Source organism: Pseudorca crassidens, chromosome 18 (assembly GCF_039906515.1).
Source record: "Pseudorca crassidens isolate mPseCra1 chromosome 18, mPseCra1.hap1, whole genome shotgun sequence".
Classification (NCBI taxonomy): Eukaryota; Metazoa; Chordata; class Mammalia; order Artiodactyla; family Delphinidae; genus Pseudorca; species Pseudorca crassidens.
Genome location: NC_090313.1, coordinates 60,093,292 through 60,115,520, shown reverse-complemented (window position 1 = coordinate 60,115,520; position 22,229 = coordinate 60,093,292). Strand labels below are relative to the sequence as shown.

General features: G+C 41.9%; 1 protein-coding gene across 7 annotated transcripts in view; it reads right to left on the bottom strand.

Annotated features, from left to right (window-relative positions):
• LRCH1 (leucine rich repeats and calponin homology domain containing 1) overlaps positions 1-22,229 on the bottom strand; it is a 189,826-nt gene that overhangs the window by 59,330 nt on the left and 108,267 nt on the right. For all 7 annotated transcript variants that reach the window (XM_067712990.1, XM_067712992.1, XM_067712993.1 and 4 more), the window contains exons 3-5: positions 17,840-17,966; positions 5,858-5,963; positions 408-544 (exon numbers count right to left, since the gene is read on the bottom strand). In XM_067712990.1, coding sequence (XP_067569091.1) covers positions 408-544; positions 5,858-5,963; positions 17,840-17,966 — 370 coding nt within the window. The remainder of the gene's footprint in view (positions 1-407; positions 545-5,857; positions 5,964-17,839; positions 17,967-22,229) is intronic.

Sequence of the window (22,229 nt, the reverse complement as noted above, 5' to 3'; positions counted from 1 at the left end):
GTGACTGACAATATTTTAAAATGGTTAAACTCTAGTTCCCAGCGCACTTCCATGTAAGGAATCTATTACTCCTTTTGTAATCCATACACTCCGTGAAAAAATTTCAAATGCATGTACAAAATGATAAACGTAATAACGGAATAAGTGAAATCATCAAACATCATAATTCTGGGATTGCGGTGACCAGACAGTGAGGCAAATGGTGGTAAACAATTTTGATGTCACAGAAGACAACATACTGCGGTCAGATTCACACGAGGTTTCATTTTTTAAGAGATTGTGACTGTTTATGATCGTATCCATACATTAATTCTGCAAAATATCAACAAACCAGTTCTGCTGAGAGTTGCTTAGATGCTATTGATAGCCTATCCCCCCGGCAACAGCTTCGCTGTGAGACCCCTCACCTGTGCTGGAGGAGACTGCAAAGGGTTATTCTCAAGCAGTAATACTTGCAGCTGCTTCATCTCTCTAAAACAAATGGGAATCACGAGCACTTTATTGCAGGAAAAGTCAAACTTTACCAAGGGAAGATCTACTAGTTCTAAAAGAACAGGGGGAAAAAAAAAAAAAGAAAGAAAGAAAGAAAAAAAAACCTCAGAAAGCAACAAGATTAAATGGCTAAACACATTCAAAAATTTTCTGCTTATCTGGAAATATATCATTTAGCATAATTAAAACCAAGTTGTGTATTAGGAATATAATAGGAATATGTATATATAATACTTTACTAAAGAGGAGAGGAAAGCTTTCATTGGGGGCCCAACAATTTTTAATTTGTTGTTATTTCTGATACGAGCTGGAAACACTTGACATATATAACACCTATTGTTTAAAAAGGCTTTTTTCCCAGTGAAACAATCACATAAGCCACACCACACAAGATATGCTTATGTTTTAACTTCAAACTGTTTTCAAACAGCTTGCTAGCTTATGAATAATATGTTAATTACAACATATTCTTATGCATTCCATGTATGTGGGCTGGCAGAATCTCAGAACGAATTACTAGAAATATGTTCTTGATTGTTTAACTCCACTTTAAAAAAGAAATGCTATCAAATTTGGAACTTTGCAACAGACCCTGTAATCCTGATTTGATTAGGCTTTATTCTACTGCTTTAAAAAAGTCTTCTGTAGCTCCACAAACAAGACAGAACATTATATTTAGCTTAAAATCCCCACCCAGTGGCATAGCAAACACTCAGTAATTTCAAGTATTCCAACCGACATTGGCAGCTGCAAGAAACGAAGTCAAATATATTCCATAGAGCAAAGACGCTGAGCAATGCCAGAGTAGGGTGACACGGAGCAAACCACCAAGATCTCCACGTGAGAGGCTACGGAGGGTTCATTTCAGAACGGGCCTCACGTTTGTTATGAAACCTGGTAAGGGAGGATACACGGTGCTTTCAAATACTCAAGGAATTCCAAGCAGATGAAGGGCAGGGACTATAGGAAGAAGAGGAACAGAAAGCAGTGACCTGGAGAAAGAATTCATACTATCCCTCCGCTCCCCCTGTACTGCTGGAGGGTTTTCACGTTACTCAGCTAGACTACTTCATGTTCCCCCAACAAAGGTTCACTTAGCAACCAGTCTCTGCAAATTCAACTCGCTCTGGGTGTGGAAGGGACTTTCCTTCTTTCATACCTTAGTGAACTACTTTGTATTAGAGAAAAGAGTCATGAGATTGAAATGCAAGGACAAAGACACAGGAGCATCAGCTCAGCAGCTCCCAAACTCACGTCCATGATAGGCAGGCGGCTGTGTAACAGAAACTCAGGATGTGTCTTTTTAAATCTTTTTTATTGAAGCATAGTTGATTTACAATGTTGTGTTAGTTTCAGGTGTACAGCAAAGTGATTCAGTTATACATATATATGTGTATATATATTCTTTTTCAGATTCTTTTCCATTACAGTTTATTATAAGATATTGAATATAGTTCCCTGCCAGGTCTTTATTGTTTTTCTATTTTATATATAATAGTGTGTATCTGCTAGTCCCAAACTCCTAATTAATCCCTCCCCCACTTTCCCCTTTGGTAAGCATAAATTTGTTTTCTATATCTGAGTCTGTTTCTGTTTTGTAAATAAGTTCATCTGTATCATTTTTTAAGATTCCACATCTAAGTGATATCATATATTATTGGTCATTCTCTGTCTGACTGACTTCACTTGGTATGATAATCTCTAGGTCCATCCATGTTGCTGCAAACGGCATTATTTCATTCTTGTTTATGGCTCAGTAGTATTCCACTGTGTGTGTGTGTGTGTGTGTGTACACACATTACATCTTCTTTATCCATTCATCTATTGATGGACATTTAGGTTGCTTCCATGTCTTCGCTATTGTAAACAGTGCTGCTATGAACATTGGGGTGCATGTATCTTTTTGAATTGGAATTTTCAAACTAGAATTTTTGAATTCTTATTCAAATTGCATGTGTATTTTTTAAATTGCCCCAAGTAATTCTCTGCTCAACCTCAGCTCTCCCACCAATAGTGGGATAAGTGATTCGCCTCAGGTCTCACTCATCCTGGTTGCCTTGAAGAAGCACATGGAGAGCAGTGGGAGGTGAAGAGAGGAGGTGAAGCCAGAGGATGGCATGGAATCGAGGAAGTCAAAGGGAAAGAGAAAGTCAGATCTTTCCAGTTAATGGTTCGTTTTGAAAACAGGGCTGAGAATTAGGGGGACTGTATGTAAAAAGAGTATCTCCTTGCTAGAACTTCCAGTAATATGACCCCATCTCTCTGATGGCTAACTTGACTCCCTTAAGTTAGGCTGGCAAATCAGGGGTGACTGCTTTTCAGCAATTTGCCACTTAAAATGAAGACTTTTAAGCAAGACTAGAGAGCTAAGTGCTTGGAAGACACAGCAGGAGTGGAAGGAAGGCGACTTACAGTTAAATAAAGTAAGAAATGGTTTTTATAATGACAATTCCTTTTAGTGCCTGTTGGGGACACAATTACCATCTTAGTTTAGGAAAGCTAGAATCTGACATTTTCACAACAAGGAAACTGAAGGAGAAAATGATAACTCCAGCTCAGAAAAAGCCAAAGAGACAGAGCAGGAAAAAAGGGGTAAGAGAAAAACTAAAAAGAAAAATGAATCCCGCTCCTCTTTCTCCATTGCAAAGAGGGGCAATGAATGACTACTTTAATGTTCTGTCCATTCTGGTGCCAGAAAGAACAAAATAGAGTCTCCCTGTTGCATTAGTTGTAGTATAACCACCACAAGATTGATGTGGGCAATTAGGCCACAAACTTTTCCCCCCTCCTCAAACTGAAAGCGTATGAGGAGGGGTACTAAAGAGGAAAAACAAGTGAGTAAATATGAAAAGTCTTTAAATTCACTGCCTGAGAGCATTATCAATGCTCTTTTGTTAACAGAGTTCTCCAGAGTAAAGCAAAAAGAAACCTGATATTCAGGAAATTATTTTTTTTAAAAGAAGGTTTTCCAGTGAACTGACGTTTTAGCTCCAAGTGTATATTAAAATATTAAGCCTGAGAAAACATAATTATGAAAAGTATAGAAATTTGTACGTGATCTTTTTAGGAGAAGGAGTGTTTTTAAGTTAAGCGAGCAACGAGTGGTGAGAGAAACAAGTATCTTGATTTTACAGATGCACTTTCTTCCCACATGTTTCTAAACCATTACAGGAAACACTTGAATGATTAAATTAATTTTTTCTTTTGAAAACAAGAGTTCAATAATTTGTGATGACTTCTCAATAATTAACCTAAGAGCTTAAATTTAGATGAAAGTTTTCTTTAATGTTATGAAAGGCTATATGATTATAAATTTGCTGTTAGTAAGAGTTTTCTCTTTATACTTGCTCAAACCAAGAAAAACAATTTCATCCATTCAGAACTGGAACCGCACAATGACAAAATGAAAAATCAATGTTTTTATACCAAGTAATAAAGTAATAAATCTTTAGGCCGAGATAGTTTCTAACTCTTCTTCTTTAAATACTAGCCAGCATGAGAAAGGTGAAGATGGCAGATAACACTTAAAACTCCCATCTATAGAGCACATTACATGTTATAAAGTCCTTTCCCTTTCTTGAGCTCCATTTTCTTGCCTTGAATAATGAAGCACTTCAAGCCAAAGATCATGAAGCAGGAACAGAATAATAAAAATCAGGCAGCTCTCAAATAGCTGCATTAGAGTCAGACTGACCAAATGCTGACTGTTCCCAAATATACCCTTTAGCTTATCAGGCATCCTAATGTGCTTAAATGAAAATGACAGAAACCAATGTGATCTCTGAGAACCAGAGGATGTTTTGGAGAAAGCATACAGTGTCCTGCTGCTCATCAACTCATTCCTGAGCAGGTCCAAACGAGGATCCCAAAATGTGAAATTCAGATCCAGCATGATCTACAAGGCTACTTATCACCGTTCTTAATGGTATAACATTTCTGAATAAATGTATCTTTTTTTTTTTTTTTTTTTTTTGCTGTACGTGGGCCTCTCACTGTTGTGGCCTCTCTCGTTGCGGAGCACAGGCTCAGCGGCCATGGCTCACGGGCCCAGCCGCACCGCAGCATGTGGGATCTTCCCGGACCGGGGCACGAACCTGTGTCCCCTGCATCGGCAGGCGGACTCTCAACCACTGCGCCACCAGGGAAGCCCTGAATAAATATGTGTTTTTTATTTTTAATTTATTTTTGTTTTATTGAAGTACAGTTGACTGACAATTTTTTTTTTGGCTGCGCTGCATGCGGGATCTTAGTTCCCCAACCAGGGATCGAACCCATGTCTCTTGCAGTGTAAACACGGAATCTTAACCACTGGACGGCCAGGGAAGTCCCTGACAATTTTTTTTATCGAATATCTTTTTATTTTAACTTCAACGCAACATATCAGAGGCACACACTATGGAAGCCCAGAGCTGCAGGGAAGGGTTTGCCCGTGTTTGGCTCCTGGGTGGGGCTGTGTGAGGGGCTCGGTGTTCGTGCCGAGTCTCAATGCTGAGGCTCTGGAGCCATCCTTGCTCCAGGCTTCAAGAAATTCATCAAAACAACCAGTGGTATCAGCCCAAGCTTCACTTCAGCAAAGGCATGCCCTCGCCTGAAGCACGGACTCGAGACACTCAGGGTTCCCGGTCAGGGCTCCCAGATCCCCAAAGCCCCAAACTCTGACTTCTGGGTCTGCAGGACCAAGTGCAGCAACTAACTACTGACTGGATGTTCCAGGACATCCACGTCCATCCATACCAAAAGCAATTCATGTTGCCTCCTGTTAGGAGCTGAACTGTGTGCCCCCCAAATTCATATGTTGGAGCCCTGACCCACAGTACCTCAGAATGTGACTGTATTTGGAGACAGGGTTTTTAAAGGGTAAATGAGTTAAAATGGGGTCATTAGTGTGGGCCCTAATCCAGTATGATGGGTGTCCTTACAAGAAGAAGAGATTGGGACACAGACACAGAGGGAAGATGCAGGGAGAAGACAGCCATCTACAAGCCAAGGAGAGAGGGCTCAGGAAAAACCAAATTGACCAACACTCTGATCTCAGACTTCCAGCCTCCAGACTGCGGGAAAATACATTTCTGTTGTTTAAACCACTCAGGTCTGTGGTACTTTGTTATGAGAGCCTGAACAAACTTAATACACACACATACACACACACACAGCTTTATACAGGAGTATGATTTTGTTACTGAACCCCTGACTAAAATTACAACTTGAATATAACTTTTCTGTTATCAGCACATGAAATTCAAATTATAATTAATATTAATAGGCACACACAAACATGACTAGAGCTACCTTCTTCACAAAGGTAAACAAAAAATAATAAAAGCCTCCTGTTTGATCGATTCATTTTTCCTCTTTCTTTTTTTACCTTGTGGTAGAACTTTAAGGTAATTTCTTCTGACATTCAGTTCTCGTAGGGATTTCAGTTGCCCTATCTGCTGAGGCAAGGCTGTGATCTCATTGCAGCTGACGTCCTGCATTGAAAACAAAGAGAGAAACAGTAAACGCCTTTTGCCAGGAGATCAAGCATTTCATGTGAAATCTCCTTACGGAATTTAAATATTAGGACAACTACACAGGAACATTTTTATATTGGTCTCTGGGTCCGAGGTCAAGTGAGGCTTATTAGCACAGAGAAGAAGAAAGAAAGTGCAACATTTAAAACATCCTCTGAGAGAAAACAGAGAAAAGAAGCATGTTAGTAGCCTTCGGTAGCTACTCTGCCAGCCTCCAGGGCTGCTGTTCTCACATGCTTCGGTCTTATTTCTCACAACAAAGCCATGAGGTAATATTACTGGCCTAATATTCACAGATTAGAACACCGAGGCTCAGGAAAGTTCAGTCAATTGTCCAAGGCTTGCAAGTACCAGGGTTAACACTTGGAACAAATTTCCAGCCGACCGTTCACCCACTACCTTACCTTACAAAATGCCCATAGTTTACAGTGTATACCTATATATATTACTGCACTGTTTGGATGCATTATTTATTTAAAATGGAGTTCTTAGCAGAAGGCTGGAAACTTTGGACCTGAACACCTTTACAAACATTTTACAAGCAAGACTGTGGGGTATGCGGACTGTGTCTTCTTTGCTTTGGAAAAGTAATACTCTATTAGTAATCATTGGTGGGAACCACCTCTTGACACATGCAAAATGGTGGCCATGACATTTTTAATCTTCTGTATCATTATTACCTCCCCTAACCCCACTCTTCCTCTCGTCCCTAGTAGTTCTGGTCCTGCTCTCCACCTCCCTTACCCCAGCTACTCCGTTAGTCCAGACCAGCAGCATCTCTCAGCTAGACACTATAATGATCTTATGGCTGTTTCCAGGCGTCGATCTCCTCCTCGGTTCCATCCTTCACAGAGTGAAGATTTACAGGGTGTGAATTTCACTCTATCATTCATCAGCTCAAACACCTGCAACGGCTCCTCAGGATAAAGTCCCAAACTCAAATCTGCTCAAATGTTTGCCTTCTCCTGTGAGCCTGTGAGCTCCTAGATGGAAGAGACTGTGTCTTAGTCACTCTGCCTCCTGTGCTGAGCAGAATGCCAGGTATAAAGTAAGGGATCAGGGGCTTCCCTGGTGGTGCAGTGGTTAAGAATCCGCCTGCCAATGCAGGGGACACGGGTTCGAGCCCTGGTCTGGGAAGATCCCACATGCCGCGGAGCAACTAAACCCGTGCACCACAACTACTGAGCCTGCGCTCTAGAGCCCGTGCGCCACAACTACTAAACCCGCGTGCCACAATTTCTGAAGCCCGCGTGCCTGGAGCCCATGCTCTGCAACAAGAGAAGCCACCGCAATGAGAAGTCCGCACACTGCAACCGAGAGTAGCCCCTGCTCGCCGCAACCAGAGAAAGCCCGCGCACAGCAATGACCCAACGCAGCCAAAAATAAATTAATTAATTTTAAAAAATAAATAAATAAAGTAAGGGATCAATAAATATTGGATAAGACTTCTGAAATCCATTTATGTTGATGTTCCATAATGTACAGTTTACTCTGTCTCTGGCTGGGAGCCCAAGAGGCTCCAACATACACCAAATTTCTTGCAGGTCTTGCTTGGTGTCACAGAACCACAAATATATTTGGGCCACAAATGATCCCAATGAGATCAAGTCCTTAAGCATCCCACATCACTGATGAACCTGCAAAAACTCCCCCTCACTCATCCTCTTAGAAAGCAGCAAAGCCTTGCTTCAGAAATCGGTTTCACATTCACTCGGATGAGAACTCACCATTGACCAGTTCCTTGAAACCTCTGTGCTCCGTGTAACAGCAAGGCTGTACGGAACACAGTGGATCACTGCCCTCTAACCTCATCTCATTTACATATTCCTCAGGTGACTTGCCAATCTGTCAAGGTCATGAAGGCGCTAAATGGGTATCACTTGATGAAGAGGAATAACATCGCCCCTATTAAAGGAAACGAAGCTGTCATCTGTAAAGCCTGGGTGTACGCATTGGAATCAGCCCGCCATACTGTTCCATACTCAGCTGTCTGACTTGGGGGTGGGGCAGGGGGCTGGCGCGTGACAGGTTAAGGACATTAGGTGTTCAACGGCATCACCCGCAAGCTGGCTACTGCTGCACTGCTTCTGGCCCAGAAAAGTCACACAAAATGTTACGAAAGACATCCCTAATGTTAAAAAAAAAAACGACAAGCGCATCTGCAGAGACATAAATGTCTAAGGAAGTAATTACATAATTAGGAGGTCCAAAGATTTGTTCAGTCACTCTTAGCCCCTCACTGAATCAGTAAATTACTCTGCCTGTCTGAATATACTTCCATATATGAGAAGTGAAAAGTAAAATGCCACCTTTTCCCAGTTACTATGGCATTTCATCAGCCACAAAAGTCAACAACCAAACCCTTTCAATGAAAGTTTTATCTTTCTTTGCTTCCACCAAGTTACCAAAAAGCAAGAGGTACCATTTTAAAATCTAAGAGTCCTCACACAAATGGTACACAGGTAAGCCCTAGAAATATAGGAAATTAAATCATTTTATTGGACTCAGGACCCGGCACAGTCATGTTGGTGATGGCTGAGAGGAGGGGAGGTCATGGGAGAAGAATTAGTGAGAATTATTTTCCACCTCAAAGGAGAATTTATGTTGACACCTAAAATGTTTTATAAGTCTGTGAGTGATAGCATGAGAAAGACACTTTTGCAGATTACGGGAATCACGTATTTTTCAATGTGAAACTGATGATTTTCAGAAGTTTTAAGGACATAATTTAAAAAAAAAATTTCTCTTAAAAAAAGAGAGGTGGGAGAGGAAAGCTAAAAGAGAACAGATATATTTAGGCAGCATAGTCTCACCATGAAATCTCCTGAGATGAAATGCATCTTTATTCTATTTTTTTCCTGTGTACTACACTCATCTTGCACGTTGTTGATTAACCCCAGCTAGCCATGAAATTAAGAGTATGCTGTTTCCATAAATATAAGGTAATTTTTCCAACATATATTTCTAAATGGCCTTATCAAAGAAAATAGACTCCCCTCAGCTATATTTAAACACTTATTTACCTGCAGGGAAATTGCTTTCCTAATTTATTTTTTTTAAAGAACTTCACATAATGATAAAACAAGTTTTTCCTTCTAACTTACAAGACAGGACATCTGTAGACAATTAGAAACATAAAGTCCAATTGTCCATTCACATTTTGAAGGGTATATGGCGAAGGTCAAATTATTTTAATAGGACTCTGCACTGCTGTCCGTTACTTCCTGTCCTGCCAAAATAATGAGGGAAAAAGCAAGATAAAGACTTTTCACTCTTGTATGATCAATATTGCAGAAAACTGTGCAAACTCAATGCCCTCCCGGTATTGAACCTTGCCAAGTTTTAAAGAGGTTATGAATTTCATCACAAAAATAAAACCCCATAGGTAATTATGTCTTAATTAGTTGGGAATGAGGAGGAGGACAGAGAGGAAAATAGTCTAGATGTTTTCAGATAACGTATTTCAGGTTAAAAAGTGTAAAAGCAACATTCCTAGAATAGCCTGGCTCTCTATAACATGTCTGTCCACATTTAGTCTAAAAGAAATAATGGCTTTTTTTTGGCGGGGGGGGGGGGAGTTCATTTTAAAAAGATATGATTTAGGAAAATAAATTTAAAAAATAAACAACATTAGTGCCCCATATTTCGGCAATACTGAGAATTTATCAAGCTGTGAGTTCCAGATCCAGTAACTTCTTAGAATAGTCAAATGAATCCCTTCTGAATGGTCTATTAGCCGTAAGCTATGTCTTGGAAAATAATTATTCCAAACTACAGTGAAATCAAATTACCATATATTCAGCATTATAAAGTTATAAATATACAGGTAGGCCCAATTCTATTGTTTGATACAGAAATGAATCTAATCATTATGCATTATACAATCACATAAATACTCAAACTTAAGTTTTATGAACCAGCCAGTCTAATTTTGTCATTTAGATAAACAAAAACAAAATAGAGAATTTTAGCTATGACTTAAAATACACTTATTTTCCACTGGTTTAATCAAGATGCTTTTAAGCAACCAAAAGAAAAACTTTAGAAGTTAAGATTCTCATTTCATCACAACTCTTCTGGGCAACTAAAAAGGTCTCTAGAAGGGTTAAACGCATGCTGGAGATAAATACATTTTAGCTGACTGACTGCTAATTGCTACCTTACCTTCAGAATGCAAAAATGACAAGGATTTAAAACAACAGCGTAGGTTCAAGGATTATTAAACTAGGAAATGTCCACTTTCAGAATATATTTTTTAAAAGACTAGACATGCTTTCTTAAGTCGTGACTTCTAATGAAAGCCAACATAACTACTGTGTCAAGATGATCTTGGTTACAGAAGGTTTCCAGTAAGACCAGGCTAGGCGGCAGATCTACACATGGTATTCTCATGAGCTACCTTCCCCTGACTCTTGGGTTTTCAGAAACTTAGCGTGGTTATACTACAGCTTAAGTCGTATTTTAAAATCTACCTCTTGGGCTTCCCTGGTGGCGCAGTGGTTAAGAATCTGCCTGCCAATGCAGGGGACACGGGTTCGAGCCCTGGTCCAAGAAGATCCCACATGCTGTGGAGCAACTAAGCCCGTGCGCCACAACTCCTGAGCCTGTGCTCTAGAGCCCACAAGCCACAACTACTGAGTCCCCGTGCCACAACTACTAAGCCCGTGCGCCTAGAGCCCGTGCTCTGCAACAAGAGAAGCCACCACAATGAGAAGCCCGCGCACCACAATGAAGAGTAGCCCCCGCTCGCCGCAGCTAGAGAAAGCCCACGTGCAGCAACAAGACCCAATGCAGCCCAAAATAAAATAAATTTATTTTTTAAAATCTACCTCTTTATTTAATTGAAGAAAATGCAAACGTTCTAACAGGAAATATAAGCTATAAATACTGGCCTCCCATCATGTGACCATGTCCATTTTTGTATGACTTTTGGAAATGTCTTTTGTATGACTCAGTGTAACTTTAGGTAAATATCTTAACCTCTCTGTTCCTAGGTAAAAAGAAAAGGTGAGATTATAAATAATTCCAATTTCCTTCCATCATCAGGAAAATCCATCTACCATATCAAAAATAATGAAGAGATTTTGTTTGAAAGATAGATACTTAACTCACTTAGGAGTAATGTCAATTTTGATTTTTCAGCCATCAAAAACCTAAATGCCTGTAGTGAGAACTTCAATTTTAAGACAAATCAGTATGTTCATTTAAACTCAAAACTTCTTCAAGCAACCTCTGATACGATAAATTATTACCTCTCAACACTTACTGAGAGTCTACTTCTAGTATAAAACTCTACCTCACACCCTTCCACATACCAGCAAACACATACCTCACCCCCACTGCTCTTCATAAGAAACGCAGAGAGAGAAGCAACAGAAAGGACCCTGCACAGGCCATGAGTTTCCAATTCCCTCACAGAAACCAGAGAAGTTAGGAGGCATCTCCAGAGACTATGAATGGACCTACGATTACATCAGACATGAATTCATGTCTCTATTACACCTACCTCAGAGACTGGAACGTGACACATAAAAAAAAAACGAAGGAGAGATTTTCCTCAGAAGTTCCTCAGTACATTCTGTGTCTATAATCAATCCCTGAATTCCAACTCTCCACACAACCAAACATTTCACAAAAAAGAGAAAAAAAAAAGTAGCATGTCTAGTCAGGGCCAGGAAATGCACCTTCCAGTCAGTTCCTACCTGAGTCAGGCCCAGTGAGTTTGGGGTTGTAAAAGCAGGTTTCTGAAACAGTGATATTATGTCCTCTTATATGAAGTTTAGAGCCGGAAGACACAATTTTCACACATGGCATGAGTTGGAAGAGGGCAGAATTGAGAAAAACCAAAGCAGAGATGGACCCCAGTGTGTCAGCACGTACAGAGAACTGGTGAGAAAACTTCTAAGACCTTTGGCAAATGCCCCATAAAAGGTTCTCAAATTTATTGTGTTCTTCCTTAGTGTGCCAGTCTTCTTCGGAGCCATCTGTTAATTATAACATGGCATTCATACAGTATTTCTTACCAAATATTTAACACACCTTATCCTTCGGGTATGATTTGACAAGTAAAAAACACAAAAAGCATGTTTCCAGGATGCTGACACTGTCTTTATGAGTAAAATGAGGTTTCGTCAACCCGAGAGAAGTCTGCTGACCCTGGTGCCTGGCTTGAGGTTCTTCAGTGAGGGAACTCTCAGACAGACACGGTCCATTTGTACCACACCCTACTTCTGTAACATTCTCCCGGCCTGCCCCAACTTGAATGGGAAAAGCACTCCAAGTTGAAATAGGGCAACTACACAGAAAGAAATCATGGCTCCTCTCCACGAGAGGCTTAACGATCTAGATGAGGACCCAGTGAGCACAGCTGCATTGTACTGCAGAAAGGCCTTAGGCTTTCAACAGACTAACCTGGTTTTCACTCCAGCTCTACCACGTCATGGCCCCACGCCCTTTGGGTAAGTAATCCTGAAACCCACACTTGTCTGCGCAAGGTAGACAGGATATCCTCCTTGCTGGGTTATTGTCAAGGTCGAATGATAGAACACATGTCAAGTACTCAGCAGAGTGTCTGGCATACAGTAGGTGCTCAGTAAATGCCAGTGCTTTATCTCTTTCCTGGATAGAAAGAACATGCAGATACAAAGACTTACAAAGCAACACAGACACACAGCTACAGCTCTAAGGAGACAAGCGGTACAGAAGTAATTCAAAGTAGCTGAGGAGGTCAGAAAGTTCTAGATCATTCTCATCAGAAATGACCCTTGAGGGGCAGCTCCATAGAGCTTAGGTTCCCCTAAGTTCTCCGGCACCCGAAACAATGTGGAAGTATATCCTCGCCTCTCCTGTGGACTCAAGAAAAGACGTCTCAGAAGTGTTACTTAATGAAAGTCTTCATGGAAGGAGGAAACACTGGTTGTCCATACTCTTTGCGCCATCACAATCACTAAATGGCAATGCTTTATGTTTTAAGATTCTTAGATAATTGTGATATATTCAAAAAGTAAGATACTGTTTTCCAAATCCAACTCCTCTCAAAAATTAGAGAGGGCACCCTTCTTGCAGATGGCCACGGTGCTTTGGTTTTTGTTTTTTCAGCGAATGACGACTCTGGAACATTCGCTCATACTTGGACGAGAAGAGAGTTTACAACTCAGTTTAGGATACTCTTTGAGTCTGATGTGAAAATTTCTCAAATATTTCTACCAAAATAGTTCAACAGGGCTCAGAGCCTAATAATAAGCTGAGAGATTTTATCAGCGCTACGTGACTGAAGGTACTCTGAGTGCTTGGGGAGCACCCAAATGTTTTTAACAAGTTGGTTACTATGTAACTACAAAACAGGAGACTCCTACGCAATTCCAGAATTACTTCAGGCTCTGCAGGGAATTTTTTTTCCAATTGATAGCTAAAACTCATCTGACATGGTTACCTGTAGTATCAATACTATTTTAAGCAAAAAGATATGAAAAATAAATAAGAATGGATGGAAACTAATCTTTTTTAGTCTGTGACCTTAAGCAAGGCCAGTCATCCCTTGCGGTTAAATAATGGCAAGTTATTAAATATTCACCAACTTCACAAATAAATGCTTTTTGTGAAGGTCACACTTGCCCATAGAGCAGGAAGAACACAAGCTATAGAGCTACCCTGTCTGGTAGGGTGGCCACCAGCCACACGTGGCTATTAAGCAGGAGAAATGTGGCTAGTCCAATCTGTGCTGTGTCAGTGGAAGACCTCAAAAACTTAGTAGGAAAGAAAGACTACAAAATATCTCATTAATTTTTTTTGTAGAGATGTTGAAATAATATTTTAGCTATCTAGGGTAAACTAAAATATATTATTAAAATGAATTTCATTTGCTTCTGTTTTTTTTTAATGTGGCTACTAGTACCTGTAAAATGACATTTGCAGAAGGACAAATATCATACGATATCGTTTATATGTGGAATCTCAAAAACAATGGTACAAATAAATGTATTCACAAAACAGAAACAGAGTCACAGATGTAGAAAACAAACTTATGGTTACCAGGCGGGGAAAGACGGGGAGGGATAAATTGGGAGATTGGGATTGACATATACACATTACTATATATAAAATAGATAACTAATAAGGACTTACTATATAGCACAGGGACCTCTATTCAATACTCTGTAATGACCTATTTGGGAAAAGAATCTAAAAAAGAATGGGGGTATATATATATATGTATATGTATAACTGATTCACTATGCTGTACAGCAGAAAGTACACAACATTGTGAATCAACTATACTCCAAGAGGGAGGAGATTTGCGGACGTATGTACATGTATAGCTGATTCACTTCATTCTACAGCAGAAACTAACACACCATTGTAAAGCAATTGTACTCCAATAAAGATGTTAAAAAAAATACATCAAAAAAAAATTTTTTTAATGACATTTGCTGTCTGCATCATGTGCTGGGTGAGGGACAGTGCTGGGTGAGGGTGTTTCTGCTTGGGTTGTAAATCAGCTACGCCAGGGTGACCGACCCTCTGGGCATCGCTCACTGTCTCTCTGCCTTGGGTTTCTTCTTTTGTAAGATGTTGAGAGCTTGGACTAGACGTCCTTTTTTTTTTTTTTTAAAGATTGGGTTTTTTTTTGATGCAGAACATTTTTTTTTTTTTTGTCTTTACTGAATTTGTTACAATAGTGCTTCTGTTTTATGTTTTGTTTTTTTGGCCCCAAGGCATGTGGGATCTTAGCTCCCCGACCAGAGATCGAACCTACACCCCCTGCATTGGAAGGCGAAGTCTTAACCACTGGACCGCCAGGGAAGTCCCGCACTAGACGTCTTTTAAAACCACTGTGGCTTTAACATTCTAGGATTCAAGTGTGCAAGAGTTATTGCTGGTGGAGAAAAGACACAGGACAGGCTGATGGCAGTGTTGGAGCCGGGAGGCAAAGCAGCTTCCCTAGAGCTGAGCTCCAGATGGGGGCCTAAGAAAAGCCCAGGGCATCCCTTACAGCCACCCAGCAGCTCATGTGCCCCGAGCCTAGAGACAGTGCTCTTCTACCTCTGCCGCCTGCCACCAGCAGCTGACAGGAGAATTTGAGGAAAGCCCTGCCCCGTGTGGGGCTGGCTGCAGGGCTCAGCACGTGCCCCACCTATTAGCAGATGAGCTGCTCTGTAGCAGCACAGCCCATGGGTGGCACGCTGTCAGCTTAAGCCCAGGGTGCAGCGGGACAGAAACACATTACGGCTGCCAAAGGCTGACTTCACCGACGTGCCACACATCCACTCCGCAGGAGCCCGACAAGTGGAAAAACACCAACGCTGTACTCATACAGTGTTTGCAAGACCTAATCCAAACTCTAGCAAACCCGGATTTGGGGGTTTATCACACTCCTGAAAGAAGCATTTTTTTAAAAAGCAAATAACTATCAGTTTCATCCGAAGTGTTATTTGCTATATCTTTTGTTTTCCAGAATCAGTTAAAATGGAACCTTCTGAGTTAACTTGGATTGAAAGACAGAGTCGCCACTCACTGGCACGGCCCTTGGGAGTCCTCACAATCGGTCCCAAGCCACCTCCTTGGTCCACTGTCCACGATTTGACAGCAGCCTTCAGCAAACATTTTTGGGGGCATCTATCTTGTGCCAAGCACTGGGATAAAACAGCAAGTAACACCCAGTTCTGGTCCTGAATCAGCTTTCAAGGTGTAGCAGGTGTTGGCCTGGAGAACGCCAAGTGAGAAGACAAATGTGGTTCCCTGAAAATTCAGTGATACGTAGAGGGTGCTGGCCTTAGGAGCACCCAACCCTGGCTTGGAGGATCTGGGAAGGCTTCTGGAGAAAGTGAAATCTACCTTGGCTAAGAACTGACCAAGAGAAGAAGAGAAGGAAGAATCAGTCCTTGTGGAAAGAGTGATGTGCTCAAAAGTCTAGAAGTGAAAATGAACAAGGCTGGAATTCAGAGGGTAAAGGGGCCAGGGACAAGAGATGAACCTAGAGAGGTACGCAGGGGCCAGACTCAGCAGGGCCTTGAACACTCTGGGAAGGAGGTGATGATGGCCTGAATCTAAGCCGTGGCCTCGAGGGTGCAGTGCCCAGCCTCACTCCACCCAGCCTCAATGGGATCACACTGCTTCACACTCCCCAGGCATGCCGTGCACTCCCGGGCTGTCGGGCCTTTGCACAAGCTGTCCTTTCTCTCTTGAGTGCCTCCTCTGTCCCTTACATGGACTTATGTAAGGCGCCTCTCAAAGGTCTCTTCCTGTACAAACCCTCCCCAACCCCAAGACTGAATCAATCAATCAGTTCCTACACCATGCACTTACTTCTTGTAATAGAGACTGTGGAGAGGAGGGTGTCTGCCCAAATTAATATCTGACTTCTTGCAGAATCACCCCTCTCGGTGGCAGCCGAACCGCCGTGTCCAGGCAATGTGACCACGTGCCTTGGGCATCACTGACCAAGTCAGGAGAGGACGCTGGAACCAGGTCTCGCCTCTCTCACTCAGAAACCAAGGCTGAGACATGCTAGGAGGTCCTGCCATGTGCTTTATCTGGGGGGACATTTAAACTTGGGATCTATGGGCTAGGCGACCTCTCCATTGTATGGAGGAAGCTGAGCAAGAAAACCAGTGGCTTCCGTGCTTCTTGACAACTTTCCAGTACCTTGTTCTAGTCACTCACGATCCCTGACCAGATGTCATGGTGCTAGGGATGTGAAGACCCCTGTCTCCTTATGACTCATCCCAACTCTTGGTGTGAGCTAGTTGGAATGGCTTTCAGATACTGCCATCCTGAAATAGGTACTCTTTTTAGGGCCCTATTGCCTTTATACAGAAATTACTCACTTCTGTCCTAAAATCAAAGTGGATACATATGTGACATGGGGGCTGTCACTTTCAGAGCCAATTCCCGATGAACACATGACCATAGAGTCACAGCACTCTTTATCTGGGCCTCACAAGCCACCACCCCAGTGTTCCAGGTGGCCCTGAAAAAAATTAACTGGAACTGACACACAAGAGAAAAGTTATTGGCCATCAATGTTCTAGATTGGAGTCTACTTGAAGGAAGGTATTATGTCCTTTTCATGGCTGTAATCACAACATCCAGCTTTGTGCTGGACACAAGGGCAGTACGGAAGAATGCTTGTTGGAGGATAAATTATGACTATTATTGTTTAGACCAGTTGCTCATTCTTGACTCTTCATTCACCCAAGATATCTTTAGCTCAACAGAAGTACAGAAAGAACTCATTCTTTCCCATTTTAGAAACAAGGTCAGTAATTCAATTAGTAGTGAAGGAGCTGACATCTCGGTCTCAGGTACATACTTACAAGCCACTCTGCCTATCTATAACTTGTTCTTCTTTCTTCTCCCTGAGGATATGGACACATTTTAAAGTTACATCAATTTGGAGCAACGGTTCCTAAAATTCTTAAGAGAATCAGAGCATTCTCTTCTTTCCAAGTTAATTATATACATTCATAAAGTTTGGCCTACTAACTTATTTGCAGATTATTTTGCCAGTGTATCCATAATGTATCATAAACTTATTTATGCAATCTGAAAAAAAAGTGATCTAAATACCATAGGATAATCTGTAAACTTCAGGAACTGTAAATCCTGAAAACTTCAGGAAGTGTAAACTACAGGAAACCTATAAATTTCAGGAACTCTGTCACAGCAAAGCCATGATTATTCCTTTCCCCACTTAATGTCTCTATCATATACAGACCTTCCCACAGGACATGATCCCCTCCTTGACCCACTGGAGCAAAAAGTCTTTCTGACTACCTTGATAGGCTACAATTAGTAAACAAACAAAAAGGGCATCTTAGAAATCAGTAACATACCAACTCCATTAACTGTTTGAGCTGACCTATCTCTTCAGGCAGCGATCCAAGTTTGTTGTTACTTGCAATTAAGACTTTGAGAGGCAGACCACACAGGCAGGCCGGCAGGGTGGACAGCTGATTCCGACTGCGAAGAAATAAAAGAACTCTGGTAAACAGGCAGGCTACTTCATACTGTTTGTGAACATGTTTTTTCAACAAACAAGGAGAAAGGAGTGACCGAAGAAAACATTTTGCAAATATAAAAAGTCTGATAAACTTTTATAAAAATGCAAATCCCAAGTGTATAAGAAAATAAAAAATAGTTTTTAAAAAAGAGGGGCATAGGCAGTTGTGAGGGAAACAACTTTTTCCACAACAAGGGACCCTATCAAGCCCCCTGAAGATGCTGAGCTGTTGGCCAGCTCGAGAGCATATGGGCAACACAGGCTGTACCACCAATAGCAACGGGAAGCTGGTGCCAACTGTTCCCTTTCTGACAGCGTGAGCGGGAGATTCAGCGAGGACGAAAGCAACCAGCCCAGCGCAAGGAAGCATCATCGCATCCATCTTAGCAGTGACGGGGAAGATCATTTTGCTGTAACTCACAAAACCACCGGGCCCATTTCCAACATTTTGATTCAGCTTCCTTTTGTTAAAGCAAGGCTCTGTGGTTAAATTCTGCCTGGGTTATCTGTGAGAGAGCTAATTAAAAAAGAAAAAGGAAAAGTCGGCCTTCTGGCAAAAGTGAAGTTGGAGCCAAGAGGGGTTCAGTTTCACAGAGGAGCATGAAAAGTGTGAGCCCAGGCCTCACCTCTGCTCTTCACCAAAAGGTCTCTACTCTCCTTAATGGTCCGCATTGAGAAATCTTTAAGTTTCCCATCATCAACGCTAGCTGACTGAGAGACAGGAAAATATCGGATAAATGAAATCTACGAATCACATCAAGGATACATCGGCCATTTATTTACCTTCCCCTCCACAAGGAGCCCTTTTCCTGCTATCAAGTAAGGAGACAGATGGTTTTCGGTTTCCCTTTCTTTCTCAGCCATTCTGCTGAGGGAGCCAACCACCAGGCAGTGAAATATCTACAAATCTGTATTTGGAACTTCTGCGTGTATTCGCACACATGTGTGAGACTTCGGAAGCTGTGGTACCATGTGTGTATCTGTGGGTGTGCATATGTCTTTGTGTGTGAGAGATGAGAACAGACAGCTAGACTGGAAACACACCAAAATGTTATCAGTAGCCATTTTTGGGGAGTAGGTACAGTGAGTGGATTTTATTTTCTTTATTATACTTTGCTGTATTTTCCAAAATTCCTACCAAGTACTTTCACAATTTGGGAAGAAATATCATTATAAAAAGAAACTTCACTTAGATACTGGTTACATGGGTGCTTCTAGGTGTGGAAATTCATGAAGCTGTACACTTACAATCTGTGCACTTTTCCACACATATGTTATAGTTCAGTGGAACGTTTTACTCCCTCACCCTACCATGTGAGGAGGTGGGTATCTGATTAGGAAAGGGTGTCTCTAACGGATGGGCTCAGAAAAAGCAGGTGCTGTGCTGTCAAAATAGCCTTTCCAACCTGGGTGCCTCCCTGTGACCACTGTGACCAGGTGCCTGATGCCAGGTAACCATACTCTAGCAAGAAAATGTAGAGCCATGTCTTCTCTCCCCTGCCCAGATGTGAAAAGAAAGCTCTTTGCAAAAAGGCACAGAAGGAAGAGAGCTTTCTCTCAGGGGGTCCAGCAGAGGGGGAAGGAGAGTGAGAGCCCTGAGGGTGGAGGTTGTATCCTGGTGCTGGAAGGACCAGCTGGCTCTTAGCTTGCCCTTGGTTAGGATAACAGTCTAGATAGAATAGGGGCAATGGGCTCGCCCTGACACTCTCTCCTGATGTCTGGGGGCAGTGGAAGGGGAAGCCAGGGCTATCAGGCTGTCTTTCTGTGCTCTCACACCCCTCGCGCTGCCCCCTCTCAGCTGCAAGAGGCCAGGAGGGCTCCTCGGTCTTGAGGAGGGGGTAGGAGGGCTCCTCGGTCTTGAGGAGGGGGCCTTCCCAGTGCCCTGCTGGGCCAGCTTTCTTCAAGCTCCAGAAAAGTTTCCTGAGATACTCCCTCTGCAAAGGAGAACCCAGTTTATTAAAAGGTGGCAAGTAAATAATTGGGCATTTGTGGTTTAAAATATTTCTTAATATACAATTTCACATAGCGAGGACTGCTAAATTAAAACGTTAATACGGTAATCCTCTTACTCTAGAGCCATATTTGAACTTCCTTTGGAAGAGAGGATAACGGGAACAAAGATAAGCATTTTTAGAAATTTCTACGCTATTTTCCACAGAATCAACAATTACAGCTGGAGATCTTTCCTGTGTTTCTCTGCTTGGAAACTCAGATGTAAAGTATTCCCAGTCTCACTACCTCGATGCAGGCATCTAATCAGATTAGCAGGTATGGCATTGGGAGAGCATCTATATACCATTTAAGCAATGCAGTGAAGCTTCTGCTCCTTCAGACACGTGAGCATTTGAAATTACATGGGATTATTCCCATCGCAGTTCTTCAGGATGGGTAACTAATTTAAAATAAAATTTAGGCTTGTGAAAGCATTTGCGGTTTCTTTGATGGGGATGAATGCTTTTTATGATTAAAGCAGCTGATGGAATAGCCTATTTATTTATGCCCTACACATTCCTCTATCTATACTGTAGTTAATCACCTGTAGGCAAATCGAGATGCCAGGACGAGTCATAATACAGCATGCCACAGGCCTGGGGCACATTTCTTCTATTTCATCCATCCGTTCCCTCAGCCTGTACTTTGTATATTTTATCACAGGATGTTCCTGTATTACTGGTAATTTCCCCCATAGAAAAAGGAAATACACACGCACACAAAAACCCATTAGCTCTCCAGCAAATATTTATAAAGAAGAGGAGAAACTGCACACCCTTTAATCCTCTCCCCACTAAAGACCACAACAGCAGCCTAAGCTTTTTGAAACTGCTCATCTGGCAGCAACTTTTCTCAAGCAAGTAAGTGCCTCAGGCCACAATCCACCACTCTGGCCCCCACTTGTGTCCTGCAGCCCTCTGCACTATGAACAGGCCCTTGAAGGAAACAATGGTTAAAAATAAGACCGTACAGCATCTGATCAGGTAATGGCCAACATTTATTTTCAAATCCAGCCTGGGAGTCACATCTGAAAGCAATATATTTAAAAAAAAAAAAAAAGATTTTTTTAAACTCACTCATTACAAAAGAGTAAATTAACGGGGGGAAAAGGGCCACTTATTCAGAAGTAGAAACTACAGATTCGGTCATGGTGGCCTGAGCCTTCCTGCCAGCACAGAGCAGGGCCTCCCCAGTGTTTCTTGTCACTCTCCCTGCTCAGGCTGGGTGGAGGATGGCGCGAGGAGGAATGAGGCGGGGCCGGAAGGCAGCGGGCTCTCACCAGCCTGTGATTACTGCTAACGCTTTGTCTTCCTTCCTTCTCGGCCGAATGACTTCCTACTAGAGTTACTGGTCTGTTTCCTCATTTCAGGGTGAAACAAGGCAGCTCATCATAACCTGAACAGTTCTGATAGCCTAAGTCTGCAGGCTAAATTCCTCTTCAAGGAGCGCTACCCTCGCTTAACAAAAGTCCTAAATTAAGGAATTCACAAACCCAGTCACTTCTGCATGGTTTCACTTTTATTTATTTATTTTTAAATAAATTTATTTATTTTATTTATTTATTTTTGGCTGCGTTGGGTCTCGGTTGCTGCGCGCGGGCTTTCTCTAGTTGCGGCGAGCGGGGGCTACTCTTCGTTGCGGTGCGCGGGCTTCTCACTGCGGTGGCTTCTCTTGTTGCGGAGCACGGGCTCTAGGCGTGTGGGCTTCAGTAGTTGTGGCTCGCGTGCTCTAGTGCACAGGCTCAGTAGTTGTGGCACACAAGCTTCGTTGCTCCGCGGCACGTGGGATCTTCCCGGACCAGGGCTCGAACCCATGTCCCCTGCGCTGGCAGGCAGATTCTTAACCACTGCGCCACCAGGGAAGCCCTGGTTTCACTTTTAGAGAGTGTTATTTTAATGTATTTTGACTATGGCCTTCCTTATTAATATCCATGCTTTCAGACTTAATTTTGGTATTTAACACTATTTATTACTGGTTTATCAGAAAGTTATTTTCCTTAATGTATGTGATGATAAAAACATGCTATAGTCTTACACGTGATTTTGTTATCAGACATCATATGTGTTTTTTATTCTACTGGAATAGATCCTTTTTGTAAGTGAATGGGTTCACTTAATAATGAAACATGGAACTCACTTAAAATAATTTATAGAAAGATTTCTATAACAGATTCACCTGCTCAGTTGGTACAGAGATCACCAACTGTGGAATTAGAAAACCTGGGTTCAAGT